This window comes from Sorex fumeus, unplaced genomic scaffold, assembly GCF_029834395.1.
Source record: "Sorex fumeus unplaced genomic scaffold, SorFum_2.1 ptg000131l, whole genome shotgun sequence".
In the NCBI taxonomy this organism is placed as follows: Eukaryota; Metazoa; Chordata; class Mammalia; order Eulipotyphla; family Soricidae; genus Sorex; species Sorex fumeus.
The window spans coordinates 30,014,297-30,030,189 of NW_026606188.1; the positions used below are offsets into that span (position 1 = coordinate 30,014,297).

The 15,893-nt window shown below is 38.4% G+C and overlaps 1 protein-coding gene and 1 pseudogene across 2 annotated transcripts in view; both read left to right on the forward strand.

Moving 5' to 3' along the window:
- SNX7 (sorting nexin 7) overlaps positions 1-8,547 on the forward strand; it is a 106,390-nt gene extending 97,843 nt beyond the window's left edge. The window contains exon 9 of one of the 2 annotated variants that reach the window (XM_056139146.1): positions 8,139-8,547. In XM_056139146.1, the coding sequence (XP_055995121.1) occupies positions 8,139-8,216 (78 nt within the window). In that variant the 3' untranslated portion in view covers positions 8,217-8,547. The remainder of the gene's footprint in view (positions 1-8,138) is intronic. The other variant, XM_056139147.1, reaches the window with a different exon arrangement.
- A 5,096-nt stretch (positions 8,548-13,643) lies between these two features.
- LOC130015833 (uncharacterized) lies at positions 13,644-13,723 on the forward strand (annotated as a pseudogene).
- Positions 13,724-15,893: the final 2,170 nt, after the last annotated feature.

The window sequence follows — 15,893 nt, forward strand, 5'->3', positions numbered from 1 at the left end:
AAGATTAGATGATCATATGTTTGAGGGGAGATGTCAGTATATTTGACTGTTCCAATTGTCTGCAGCTCTACCTTTGTTCTAGTACCATGCTGTTTTAATTATTACAGCTTTGTAGTAGAGTTTGAAGTTAGGGAGGTTGATTCCTCCCATTTTTTTTCCCCAAGAATTGCTTTAGCTGTTCGTGGGGGCTTATTCCATATGAATTTCAGGAGTGTTTGCTCCATTTCTTTGAAGAATGTTCTGGGTATCGTTCTAGGGATCGCATTGAATTTGTACAATGCTTTGGGAAGTATTACCATTTTGACAATGTTCATTCTCCCGATCCATGAGCAGGAGATATCTTTCCATTTTCTCCTGTCCACTTTTATTACCTGAATTAGCATTTTGTAGTTTTCCTTGTAAAGGTCCTTTACTTCCTTAGTTAAGCTGATTCCTAGGTACTTGATTGGGGCACAATTGTGAACAATTGGGATTGTTTTTTTCATGTCACTTTCTTCTATTTCACTGTTTGTGTATAGGAAAGCCATTGACTTTTGGGTATTGATTTTATAGCCTGCATCTTTACTATACAAGTCTATTGTTTCTAGGAGTTTCTTGGTGGAGGTTATAGAGTTATGTAAGCATAATATCATCTGCGAATAATGAGAGCTTGATTTCTTTCTTTCCTACCTGAATGCCCTTAATATCTTTTTCTTGCCTGACCACTATTGTATGTACTTCCAGTAATATATTGAACAGCAGTGGAGAGAGTGGGCATCCTTGTCTTGTCCCTGATCTTAGAGGGAAGGCTCTCAGTTTTTCCCCACTGAGGATGATGCTTGCTCTAGGCTTGTGGTAGATGGCTTTAACTACATTGAGGAAAGTCCCCTCTATACCCATTTTGGCTAGGGTTTTCATCATAAAGGGGTGCTGTATCTTGTCAGTTGTTTTTTCTGCATCTATTGATATGATCATATGCTTTTTATTTTTTCTTTTGTTGATATGATGGATTATGTTGATTGACTTCCAAATGTTAAACCATCCTTGCATCCCTGGGATGAATCCTACTTGGTCATGGTGTATGATCTTTTTGATGAGTCGTTGGATTCTATTTGCTAATTGTGTTCATCAGGGATATCGACCTGTCATTCTCTTTCTTTGTAGTATCTCTGTCTGCTTTTGGTATCAGAGTGATATTTGCTTTGTAGACTGTTCAGACATGTTTTTGATATTTCAATTTCGTGGAAAAGCTTAAAGAGGATTGGGAGTAAGTCCTCTTTAAAGATTTGGAAGAATTCACTAGTGAATCCATCTGGGCCAGGACTTTTGTGCTTGGGGAGACTTTTTATTACCGTTTCAATTTCCTTGGATGGTGATAGGTCTGTTCAGGTATTCCAGGTCTTCTTGGTTCAGCCTTGGGAATCTATAGGAATCTAGGAATTTTTCCATTTCCTTGAGGTTTTCATGTTCCGTGGCCTAAAGCTTCTCAAAGTACTCCCTGAGGATCCTTTGAATTTCTGTAGTTTCTGTTGTAATGACCCCCTTTTCATTTCTGATTAGGTTTATTCGGGTTTTCTCTCTTCCTTTCTTTGTGAGTTTTGCTAGAGGCTTATCGATCTTGTTTATTTTCTCGAAGAAAAAGCTCTTGGTTTCATTGATTTTTTTCTGATTGTTTTTTGGGTTTCCATCTTGCTAATCTCTGCTCTGAGTTTTATTGTTTCCTTCCTCCTGTTCGGGTTGGGCTTCTTTTGTTGGCCTTTCTCCAAGCTCTTAAGCTGTGAGGTTTGGTTACTTATGTGGGCTCACTCCTTCCTGAGGAATGCTTGTAGAGCTATAAACTTTCCTCTTAACACAGCTTTTGCTGTGTCACATGAGTTTTGGTAACTTGTGTCCTCATTTTCATTCATTTCTAGGAATCTTTTGATTTCCTCTTTGATTTCCTAACTAAGCCACTTGTCCAATCGTGCACTGTTTAATTTCCAGGTGTTTGATTTAGTTTTCTGTTTTTGTTTGTGATTTACTTCTAATTTCAGCAAATTATGGTCTGAGAACATTGTTGATACAATCTCTATCTTCTTAATTTTATGGAGGTATGTTTTGTGGCTCAGCATGTGGTCTGTCTTGGAGAATGTTCCATGCATGCTTGAGAAGAATGTGTATTCAGCTTTTTGAGGATGAAGTGTCCTGTATATATCTACTAAGTCCCTTATTTCCATTGTTTCCCTTAGCTGAAGTATGTCCTTGCTAAACTTGAGTCTGGTTGATCTATCAAGAGGTGATAAAGCGGTGTTGAAATGTCCCACTAGTATTGTGTTGCTATCAGTGTCTTTCTCCAAGTCTATAAGTAGTTGTTTTAAGTACTTTGCTGGTCCCTCATTAAGTGCATATACATTTAGTTTTGTAAGTTCTCCCTGTTGAACAGATCCCTTCATCAATAAGAAATGGCCTTCACTGTCTCTTGTGACCTTCTTCACTCTGAAATCAATGTGGCCTGATACTAGTATGGCTACCCCAGCTTTTTTATGGGAGCTGTTTGCCTGTAGGATTGTTTTCCAGCCTTTGACTCTGAATCTGTGTTTGCTTTGACTATTGAGATGTGTTTCTTGCAGGCAGCAGAATGTTGGGTTCACTTTTCTAATCCATCCTGCTACTCTGTGTCTTTTAATTGGTGTGTTTATCCCATTGATGTCGAGAGAGATTGTTGTTATGGGGTTTTGTTCCATTTTTCTGTTGAAATTTGGTGTATTTGAGGGGCTTGCCTTGTCTTAAAGAAGCTCATTTAGTTCTTATAACCATGCTTTTGAGTATATTAAGTTCCTGAGCTGTTGTTTGTCTGTGAACCTGTGTGTTGTTCCTTCTGTTATGAATGAGAGTCTCGCTGGGTAAAGTATTTTTGGTGAGGGATTTATTTCATTCAGTTTTTTCATTACATCCCACCACTGTTTTCGGGCCATGGGGATTTCATCAGACAAATCGGCTGTTAATCTTAAGGATGCTCCTTTGTAGGAAATTTCTTTCTTTGATCTTGCTGCTTTCAGAATTTTGTCTGTATCTAAGGTTTTGGTCATTTTGATCAAGATGTGTGGGGGTATTTTTATTCGGATTTCTTCTAGCTGGTACCCTTGGGGCCTCCTGAATGTGGTCACATGTTTTCTTCAGCTCTGGAAACATTGTAGCAATGATGTCTTTGACAGTTTCTTCTTCATCAGGGTTTTCTTCATGTCCCTCTGGGACCCCAATAATTTTTATGTTACCTCTCTTGGCTTCATCATGATCTTCTCTCCCTCTTTTCCCGAATTGTGAGTCCCTTTTCCATTTTCTTTTCTTTTCTGGAGATAATCTGGACTTCATCTTTGAGCTCACTGATTCTACCTTCAGCAGCTGTTACTCTGAGTAACAGCTTTACTTTGAGTAAAACTCTTCCACTGAGTTTTTCAATTCGCCTACCAGGTTTTTCAGGTCTGACATTTCGTTTTCATTTTTCTCATTTCTACCTTCAACTCCTCTTGTCTTTTATTGGCATTGCTTTCCATGGTTTCTTTTAGCTCCATAAGCATCCTCAGTAACTCCCTTCTCTGAGTAGAAATATCTTTTGAAAAATATGTTATTGTTGTAAGCAAATGTCAACCATCTTAGATTTGTTTTCTTTTGTTTTGCTTTGATGATTCTTTATGTCCTTTAGTTGTCCCAAATCCTGGACATCCTCAATTAAATTATTGAACTACATAGTATCAGCACTTCATTTCTTGATATTTTATTTAGTTTTCACATTCATCGAAAGAGAGAAATTTAAAGAATGCTAATAACCAATTTTATTCTTGTTTTTTGTTTGTTTGTTTGTTTTATATTTTTTATGGGGACTCATCTGGCAGTGCATAGGACTTATTCCTGGCTCTGTGCTTAGGAATCGCTCACAGCAGACCTGGGGGACTATATGTGGTGTCCAGGATCAAACCCAGGTTGTTCGTCCACTGAGATAGCTCAGTGGGTGGACTGCATGCTTTGGTTACCGACGCCAGGATCTCCAGCAAGAGATGGCTACGTATGGTTCCCTAAGTGTGAATGGGAGTGACCCCCAAACATGGTGCCAGGAATTGCTCCCAAGCCCTGTTTTAATGGACGCAGATGTTCAGTTTTTGACCTCACAGTAGTGAAAATTGGTAGCAATTGCATTACCCCAATTCCATATCCCATAGCCAGACTCTTGGTGCCCCTAACACCAGTGGGTATGGCTCCAGTGGTCTCTTAGCACCTCTTGCTTTGGATTGACCTCTATGAGATGGCTCCAAGCACCTGCCTTAAACACTAGTGACAGGTACTCCCCCTTCAACAGAACTTAAACAGTACTGCTACTATTAAAAAAAAAATGCCTGACGAAGTATTTTTTATCATTATATGGCTGTTGTCTTATTATTTCAGTTGTCATTTTATGCTAATGATCTGTAGTCCTAATTGAAAACATGTTTTAGATGGTCAGATAATTTCCTACTCTGCTATTGAAACTGCTGCTTAACTTCTAGGATACATTTCAGAAATGAAAATGTTCATGTATAACACTAATCATCAGGGATAGCTACTGAATATCTTCCTTAAATGCTTATTAAACTAGGAAGGCAAAGCAGAAATATGACAACCATGGAAGTTTATTCACTTGAGGAGTAAATGCCATGTTTGGTGCAATTTAGATTGCTTATAAGACAGGAGTGTTAAGTAGACTGCTTAGAATTTCAATTTGAATTTTTGCCTTGAGGATGTTCATAAGTTTACTTAAGTGATAGCTTGACAATGTTGTGGAAAAGATAGGCTATCTCCCGAATCTAGTAATTGCTTTAGGCTGCCCTTCAGTTTACCAGATAGTAGATTATGTGTCGATTTGCAGTGCTGTGGCCAGAGAGCTATAGTAGAAATGCTTCTTGCACCCTTCCTCCAATGTGAAATATGATTCTATTCCCTTACTATCAGCCCTTCAACCCCAGTTAATTTCTTTAGCTGTGGATAGTTTTAAAGTTTCATTTGATTTTTATATTTTCTTCTTTAGTATCATTATTTGGTAAAAGAATTAAATCTAGAAAACTATTCTATAGTTTATTTTATTTTTTTAATTTTAAGTCATTATTTTTGCTTTTTGGGTCACACCCAGTGATGCACACTCCTGACTCTGCACTCAGGAGTGACTCCTGGCAGTGCTTGGGGGACCATATGGGATGCTGGGAATTGAACTTGGGTCGGCTGCATGCAAAGCAAATGCCCTACCCCTGTGCTATCACTGCAGCCCCTATAGTTTATTTTCTTAATAACAAAAAAAGAATTACAAATATCAGCTGATATTTACAGTATCTGTATATGGTGATAGCTATAGGTATTTAAATGTTCCTCAGATTATGGAAGTTCTCTTACAATTCCAAATTGTAATACTTTTCATCAGAAATCCACATTGTAATATGAAAATGTCTTTTCTGTATTTTGAGATATTTTGAATAAGATATATTAATCGGTTATATTGAGGTTCTAAAGTTATTCTAATCTTATATTCCTGGGATAAGCCTTATTTTATCATGTTGTATAGATTGTGATTTTGATCAACAATCAAAATATTTGCTAAAATTCTTAAACTTTTGCTTCCGTATTTATGAGGAACATTGTCCTATACTTTTCTTTTGTAATATCTTCGCTTTTGTGAAGTTTACAAGTATGTTTGTATCTTTAATTTTTTGGAAGTCTTTCTGTAGTACTGTAGCACTGTCCTCCCATTGTTCATCAATTTGCTCGAGGTGGCACCGGTAAGGTCTCCGTTGTGAGAATTGTTACTATTTTGGGCATATCAAATATGCCATGGGGAGCTTGTCAGGTTTTGCCGTGCAGTCAGGATACTCTCGGTAGCTTGCCAAGCTCTTCGAGAGGGATGGAGAAATCGAACCTCGGTCGACCATGTGCAAGGCAAATGCCCTACCCACTGTGCTATTGCTCCAGCCCAAGATTTTGTGTAGAGTTAAGATTTCATTTTTAAGTGTATGACAGAATTCAACAGTGAAGACAGAACCTGGAGTTTTCTTTGTGGGATGATATTCAAGTCATATTCGAATACATTTGGCTAATTTATTCTGGAGTGAGTTTTGGTAGTGCATGCTTTCTACAGAATTGGTTCATTTATTTTAAGTTTGTTGAATACATATGTATAAAGTTATTTCTTCATAAATTTTCTGCATTTTTTCAATCAATGATAATCTGAAATTATTCATTCCTAACAGTTGATTTTTGTGTTCTGTTGTTTTTGTGATTAATCTTTTAGAAAGAGCCTATTTTACATTCATTAGGATTTTTTAATTTGTTTATTTATTTAGTGGCCCCTGCTGGTGCTCAGGGCTTATTCCTTACTCAGCACTCAGAAATTGCTCCTGGGCACACTCAAGGGGCCAAATGGGGTTTGAGCCCAGGGACCAAACACAAGTGCAAAGTAAATGCCTTTCCTGCCTGTGATTTCCAGTCCCTCCAGACTGTTCTTTAATCTGTATTTTTTTTCTTTCAGTTTACTTTGAATTTAATTTGTTCTTTTTCAGTTTTGTCAGATGTTGGGAGGGGGCCACACCTGGCAATGCTGGGTAGCCTTTATACTATTTTTGCTTCTTACTATTTTACTTTTTACTTACTATCTTACTATTTTGCTTTGTACTATTTTTGGTTTAAATATATATATATTTGCCATATATAAATGTGTATATATATTTAGCCACATAAATTACCTTTGTGTGTATAAGCATCAGAAGCTCTTGTTACTATTATTATATATTAAGTAGTCAATTGTATCTTAGATATTTTTAAATAATAAAAATATATATGTACCCATGCACTCACCAAGTCTTTTCTTTCTTTCACCACTGAAAAAAATGTTGCTCTGTTCTCTTCTTGAACACATTATTTCAAACAAGATATCTTATGATTTATATCTTTCTTCCTCTACGTATAACATATAAGCTATTATCATTATTTTTTTAGATAAACTTCATACATATAACTGAGACCTGGCCAGTAGGATCAGTCCTAACAAAATCATAATATAGGTCACATTCTTTTTTTGCTTTTTGGGTCACACCCAGCAATGCACAGGGGTTACTCCTGGCTCATGCACTCAGGAATTACTCCTAGCGGTGCTTGGGATACCATATGGGATGCTGACAATTGAACCTGGATCAACCACTGTAGCACTGTCCTCCTGTTCATTGATTTGCTCGAGTGGGCCCAGTAACATTGTGAGGCTTATTACTGTGTTTGGCATATCAAATACGTCACAGGTAGCTTGCCAGGCTTGGTTGTGTGGGCGAGATACTCTCGGTAGTTTGCCGGGCTCTCCAAGAGGGGCAGAGGAATCAAACTCGGGTCAACCAGGTCAGCCATGTGCAAGGCAAAAGCTCTACCCGCTGTGCTACCCACGTCACATTTTTGCACACCTGTCTTCACTATTCTCAGTTCCTCCTGATCCTCTCTGTTCCCAATGACACATTCATAATGAATTCTCACTACATGGGCACAACAGATATTCATAGTACAATTGCTAATGCATGTGTGTGTGTGTGTGTGTGTGTGTGTGTGTGTGTGTGTGTGTGTGTTGTGTGTATGAGTGAGCTTTACTACTGAACCACTTCCCCAGCCTACTATTTTTTTTTAATAGTGGTCTTATTTTGTGGTCAGATATTTTGCATGATTATTTGCATTTCCTGTCTAAATTTAGTTTTCACATCACTTTGGTGGTAAGTACTCTCATTCACATAATTTACAACTGAAGACACAATTATAGAGAAAATTCAGATTTGACTGAGGAGGTACCCTTGTCTTACCATTTCCCACATGCTTGACATCTGACACCAGCTTTCTTAGATCCAAATGGTTTTTCTCTCTAACTTAGAGCTGTCTTCTCCTCAAGGCTTCTTCCTGACAGTGGATGCTGATCCATGCTCATCTTTGAATCTTTTTTTTTTTGTATCCCCCTTTTTAGCAATAGTCTTTCTCATTCACAATTAAAACATGAAAATGTCAAGGACTCTGGCAACTGACAGGAGAGGGGAAGGGCAGATTGATCAAAGCACAGCTATTTAATGATGTATTAAAATTTTAACACTGAAAGTGGATTATTATTGATCTCATGGTATGTTTCCTTTATTCAGTGCCTTGCTACGTGGGAATCCTTTCTTTCATCACAGACCAACTTCCACATTGAAGAAGCCTCTGAAGATAAACCTTAATCCTCTTAAGGACTTGTATGTGATCTTTGGAGAAAAGCATCTAGTAACCAAAGTTATTCTTTTTTGAATGAACTGTGTCCTTGATGATGTAAATGAAATGTTTTGCAACTATCTGGAAAACCAAAATATTGAAACTCAGGTATTCCAGATTATTGCCATATAGCGATATATCTATAGAGAGAGATAGATATATAAACTAAACCTATTTTAGTTTAAATTGTGTTCTTAAAGTTTTGTGCCAATAATTTCATATAGAAAGTTTTTTTTAAATGTCTGTGGAATATGTCATTTTGAATATATTGTAAAGACTCAGTTTTAATAAGAAGTTTAATATGCAACAACTGGCTGTGGTTTGTTTTTTTCTTTACTAGCAACACAAACCTTTAAAGAATATTATACTTTGTCATCATAGCATTTTCCTTAATGGCTATATCAAGACACTTTCCCACCAACTATGCGTAATGATTCCCTGGCCTCCACCTCCTTTTAGCACTCATTCTTTTATTTCTGAATACTAGCCATTCTTATAGGGGTGAGGTGACAGTTCACTCTTGTTTGTGTTTGTATTTTCCTAAAAGCAAAGTGATGAACATCTTTTTCTGTGCTTCTTCGTCAAAAAATCACCAAACAGAGAACTGGGAATGTCGCTTAAGTGGGTATAACACATGCCTGGCACATGTCAGATTTTGAATTTGATCCTGGTCACCACGTGACCCCAAGCACCATCTTTATGTCCCCCAGCACCATGGATGGCCCCGGTAATACCAGTAGTGCACAGGGCGAGTACCACAGCACTGGCCTCAGCACTGGACAGATAGACTGAGAATCACCCCACAGCACCACTGAGCATAAAAACTGAAAAGATGTTTTATATATTCAGTTACTTTCAATTCTGAAATATTTACTGAATTTTTACAAAATATTTTTACAAAATATTTACAAAATTTCTAGTACAAAGATTAGGCATCACCATATTTATTGGAGCATTATTACAGTAAGGACAAGCTAGAAACAACCTACGTGCCTTTCCACGTTCCAACTAGTGTATATACAGAAAGTTATATACATTGTACAAATACACACACATTTTTTTAAATGATGAAATCCTGCCATTTGCAACAATATGGGTTGACAGTGGGAAGTATGCTTTGTTAAATGTCAGATGCAAAAAGAAATACTACATGATTTCTCTCGTGTGTGTATGTATACAAAACAGAAGATGAACTATATAATATAAAATAAGAGTTTAGATTATAAGATCATGTAATGGTTACCAGAAGGAAAAGGGGAAAGACTAATGCTAAAATTTTATTAGTTAATCAGCATGAGATACAGTTACAGACTTACAAACTTTCATGCTTGCATTTCAGTCATCCAATGGTGGAGTATCCATTCCCTCCACCAGTGCCCATTTTCCACCACCAATGGTCCCAGTATCCCTTCCATCACCCCCACCCTGTTTCCTCCACCCCACCACTGCCTCTGTGGCAGGGCATTCCCTTTAGCTCTCTTTCCTTTTGGGTGTTGCGGTTTGCAGTAGAGGTATTAAGTGGACATCATATTTGGTCTATAGTCTACTTTCAGCCCGCATCTCCCATCCCCAGCGGGAAGAGTGGCGAAATATTTTTATGAACATTTTACTATATTGCCCTATCCTAGGGCTGGAGCGATAGCACAGCGGTAGGGCGTTTGCCTTGCACGCAGCCAACATGGCCGACCCGAGTTCGATTCTTCTGCCCCTCTCGGAGAGCCCGGCAAGCTACCGAGAGTATCTCGACGGCACGGCAAAGCCTGGCAAGCTCCCAGTGACGTATTCGATATGCCAGACACAGTAATATCAAGTCTCACGATGGAGACGTTACTGGGCACGCTCGAACAAATTGATGAACAATGGAAGGACTGTGACTGTAACTATGACTGTTCTATCCTAAAAACAAGGTGCATCTCACTTTCAGGCATTCTAAACCTATCACATACATAAATTAAATGCACTTTGAAGAGAAATGGAACTATCATTAAGTTACTTACATCCCACTTATCTTTGGTTGTGATTTTCTCGTATTTTCTAACAAACTTTCTGCCTATGCAGAAGCAGTGGTATTGCTGTAAATATAAATATCTCTATAGTTTCTGAGAAAACTGACTCTTAAAACATTTACTGGTGTGATGAAGTTAGAAAATTCACAGACAAGTTTCTCTTTCTAACATTTGTATTTTTTATCTCATCGCTTCCCAAGCTTAAACATGCACTGTTGTCACATGGAACTTTTGAAACATGTGATTCTGATGCTGTGAAACTGCATGGGATCTGGAGTACTGATTTTTCTCTGTTACACTCCATGGGGTGATTTTTTTTTTCTATTACACTCCATGGGGTAATGATCATATGAGTTGAAAGGCTACATTTAGGTGGAGCTAAAGGTGATCATGCTTAGTGAAGTCAGAAGGAAAGGAATAGATAATAGTCTTTCTCATATGTGGGATGCAGAACTGATCCATATAACTGAGGTTGTTGGTGTGGGGAAGGTTGTAAAGGAAAAGCTTAGGGACCTCAGGAGAGGGAGGTGGATATACTGCTGATGGATGTGGTGTTGGAATTACATATACATGAAACTGTCATTTTCAGTACTATAAATCAGTATCTTAGTCAAGGTCAGTGTTTTTTATTTTTTCCAATTTTTTATTTTTTATTTTTTAATGAATCACTGTGAGATACAGTTACAGACTTACAAACTTATGTGATTACGGTTCAGTCATACAATGATGCAAGTACCCATCCCTCCACCAGTAACGTTAATTTTTTTAAAGTAAGAGTACATTTCAAATAGCCAGTTTATAGCACTAGTAGAAGAGCATGTCCTATGAAAATACATTAAATGATGTTTATAAAAATGTTCTTGTTTAGTAGCTGGAATAATAGTAGAGCATGTGGGGCATTCGCTTTGCATGTGACTGATCCGGGTTCAATTCCTGGCACCCCATATGGTCACTCAAGCTCCACCAGGAATAATTCCTGAGAGCAGTGCCAGGTGTAATGACTGAGCATTGCTAGTTGTGGCCGCAATACAAAAATTCTTTCTTACTTAGTGTTTAAGTCACACATTAAAAACATTTTTCATTATTTTTTGTTATTGATTCACAGTTACAAGATTGTTAATGACCGGGTCTTAGTTATATAATGTTGCAATACTCATCCCTTTACCAGTGTACGTTTCCTGCTACGGTGTCCTCAGTGTCCCCAGTTTCCCTCCCACCCCTGCCTGCGCTCTCGCTCTCTCTGTCTGTCTGTCTGTCTCTCCTCCCTCCTCCCCCCACATTTGGGGCATTGTGGTTTGCTGTACAGATACTGAAAGGTTATAACGTTTATTCCTTTACCTACTTTCAACACTCAGTTTTTGTCCAGAGTGGTCATTTCTACTTGTTATTGTCATTCTGGTCCCATCTCTATCCTAAGTGCCCTTTGCCTCCACACACTTGTGGCAAGCTCACAACCCGAGTGCCCGAGAACAGAGACTGGATAAGGAAACGATCATTCATCTACACAATGGAATACTATGAAGCTGTTAGGAAAAGTGAAGTCATGAGATTTGCATATATAAATGCATAGATATGGAGAGTATCTGGCTAAGTGAAATGAGTTAGAAAAAAAAGGGACAGATACAGAATGACTGCACTCATCCGTGGGATATTAAAAAAAAAATTGTATGAGACTAATATCTAAGGCCAGGTAAAATAGGGACCAGGGAAACTGGTCATTGGTTGTAAAGTCACACTTTGATTCAAGTTCTGACTTCAGAAATTTTTTCAGCCTTCTGTATCCTTAGTAAAATAGCAATATTATTTTTTCCTATTCTGAAAAAAAATTCTATAGTACCTAACTAATATTGTGCTGCATATAATGATGGACGTTCAAGTCTGTAAAGTTTAATGACACAGATTACACATAAAAAAAAGGATCTTAGAAGAGACCTACTTTAGGTCATGGACTTTTTCCTAAGGAAAATGAGCTTTATTGTCATATTATAAGTAAAAGCATGCAGCTATGAGGCACTAGCTTAAATTCACAGGTGGTATACTGATTGAGAAAACATTACTAATGTCTAGCTTTACAAAAAAACCCAAAAAACAGTTGTAGGACTGGAAAGATAGTGCAGAATATAAAGGCATTTTCCTGACAGCTGTTTTCCTTTCAATCTCTGGGACCAGATCTGGTCCCCCAAGCACCTCACGAGTTACTCTAGAACCCAGAACTCAAAACCAGGAATAGACCCTGAGCACTGCTGAATGTGACTCAAACAATCACCCACCCTCAAAAACAAACAAAAAACAAATACAGGAGTACAGCAAGTTGAATCTTGAGTTATTGAACCTCAAAAAAAGAAATGAGTTATATTGAAATAGGTTCCTTCTTCAACCCAATTTATAAATGTAGAGATAATGTTACTATGTATTTAATAATGGCTTGGGATAAACTCTTCTAGTCATTAGAAGTAACATTAAACTCTAGCACACTATTTAAAAAAGCATTTTATATTCTAGGTCCCAATTTTCCTCTTTGGTAAGGGGAAATTATTCTGCCAGCAATACATTGCCAGGAAGTACAAGAATAAATTATATACAGCTGACTTTGACTAGTTTACTTTTTAAAAAAAATATTAAACTTAGCTTCCTCTTGTTATCTCTTGAGTACTAGAAATTCCCAGTCTGTCCATAAATTTGTAATATACAGAGGTAAGGCAAACTGTTAGTTACTGAGGTATAGTTTTGAGGGTTTTTTTTTTGTTTTTTTGTTTTTGTTTGTTTGTTTTTTTGCGTTTTGGGTCACACCTGGCGACGCACAGGGGTTACACCTGGCTCTGCACTCAGGAATCAGCCCTGGCAGTGCTCAGGGGATCATATGGGATGCTGGGAATCGAACCTGGGTTGGCCACGTGCAAGGCAAATGCCCTACCCGCTGTGCTATTGCTCCAGCCCCTCTGAGGTATAGTTTTAAAAAGGTTAAAATATGATGCATATGTGTGAACATAGATACACAATGTAAACGTAGATACACATGTGAGGTCACTTTTATGTGCCTGTATGTATGCTTGTGTATTATATGAATGTGTCTGTGATTAGTCAATATATATATATATATAAACATATATAATGATATAATAAGTTTAAGATGTAATGTAACTCTCACTATCCTGTCACTGTCCTCCCGTTGTACATCGATTTGCTCGAGCGGGCCCAGTAACATCTCCATCGTGAGACTTGTTGTTACTGTGTTTGGGCGTATTGAATACGTCACGAGTAGCTTGCCAGGCTTTGCCATGCGGGTGAGATACTCTCGGTAGCTTGCTGGGCTCTTCAAGAGGGACAGAGGAATCAAACCAGCCTCGGCCAGGCTGGCTGTGCACAAGGCAAATGCCTTACTGCTGTGCTATCGTTTCTCGGCCTTTTGGCTAAAGATCAAGTGTAGTATCTGATGATTATATAAATATATATACATTATATCACTGTATCACTGTCATCCCACTATTCACCGATTTTCTCGGGTGGGCACCAGAAACTTGCCAGGTTCCCCAAGGAGAACTAGACTATAAGAGGTCATGAGAACTTTGCTTTATTTATAGTCTCTGGATCTTGACCGCTGATGGGATTTCATGGCACCAGGGGCAGTTTGTGGATATAACTGCCTAGCTACTGGAAAATGGGGGATATGGGTGGAGGAGGCCGAGTCTCTATCCAAGCAGGTTGGAGATCTCAGCCCTGGGACCTGCACATCTGGGTTATTCTGCCGGTTCCTTCATGCGTGAGGCTCATTGGAGCGTGTGGAGAGTGGCCTTGAGTCTCCTGCTTGTGCACCAGGCTGTCTTCACTGGGGGCCTCTCGGAGGGGGCGGGTTGAGTTTCTCTCCCCACCCGGAGCAGAGCCCCTGTGGCTGAAGACCTCCGGTACCCAGACACAGCCATGCTCAAGTCCACTCTCCACATGCTTGGACAAGCCTCACGCATATAAATCATACAAATATATATTGACTGCATGCAAGTTGAGTGCCCTACCTGCTGTACTTTCTCTCTGACCCTGTTCACATGATTTTAAAATTATATATATATTTATACATATATTTATATAAATATGTATAATTTAAAAATTAGATATAGTACTACCTACTGTACTATCTCTCTGACCCCGTTCACAGAAATTTTAAATTATATTTATATTTATATATATATATAATTTAAAAATTAGAGATATTACAGCAGGTAGGGCTCTCGCCTTGCATGCAGTCAATCTGGGTTCAATTCCCAGCACTATGTATTTCCAAGCACCGGCATTCTGCATGATACCTTCTAGTTTCATCCACACAGTAACAAATTGCTTGATTTCATCTTATATAGATTATAATCATCTTATATGATTATATGTAGAAAGAGTATCAAGAAACATAGTAAGAAAACAGCAAATGGCCAAAGGTAGCAGAACCTGAGACTTGGTATGCAGAAAGGAGCCAACTTGGAGGGGATGGGTCACATATGGACAGGAGGGGTCCTTGGGAAATTGGTGTTGGGAAGTGGACAATCTGGCATGGGTATAGTGTTGAAACATTGTATGTACAAAGCTGTCACTAGAAGCACTGTAAAGCAGTGGGCCTCAATAAAAGTGAGAGAAAAAAAAACATTCAAACTAGAAACCATTGCATATATAATATTGCATATTGTTTCACCCCTTTTTTCAAATATTATCTTTCTGCTAATTAAAAATGTATTTATGTTGGTATTCATAAAATTGTTGAACTTGGATATTCTTTAAAACAGGACAGTGAATTGTGTTTACCATTATTTTAGCTTATTTGATTCTTTTTAATTTGTTACTTTGTTTTGTGTTGGAGCCACACCTGGCTGTGCTTAGAGCTAATTCCTGCCACTGTGCTCAGGGATCACTCCCAGAGGGCTCAAAGGACCGTATGGGGGGCTGGGGATCGAACCAGGGTTGATCACATGCAAGGCTGACACTCTGCCCACCAGGCTGTGCTGTCTCTCCAGCCTCTAACATAAGTTTTAAGGCTAAAACTACATATGTTGAGAAGGGAAAAAAATTGAACTTCCACTGTTCTTGCTTAAATTTATCTTAATGGCAATCATGGAGATTGAAGAGATTTTTTTTTCAAATTCTAAAATGTTTTGAGGTACTGAATATCAGAACTGCAATCTTCTTTCTCTCCCTGCCCCGCTTTTTAGGGGGGGCGGGGGCATGCCTGACTGCTTACAGCTTACTGCTGGCTATGTACTCAGAGACCATCCTAGTGAGGATTGGGAAACCATATGGGATCCTGCGGATCAAACCTAGGTTGGTTGTGTACAAAGCAAGAGCCCTACCAGCCATACTATCTCCTAAGCCACCTGCATATGACTTTTACAGTTGTTTTTGTGTTTTTCAGGTAGATCCTAAGGAGGAATTGCTGGGAAAGCATTGATTATTTTAGAAAAGTTCACTCTTCTCTAAAGACTGCAACAGTTTATATTATCAGTAACAATGTACAGGGCTCCTTTTCCTTCACTCACTGGTCAGCATCACTTGTCAATCATCACAAACTCAAAGTGTTGGATAACAGCAATTCTAGTGTCTTAAGATGGAAGTACACGGGGAAATAAATAAACCCACAGCAGAAAACCCAAAATTCTTCATCTT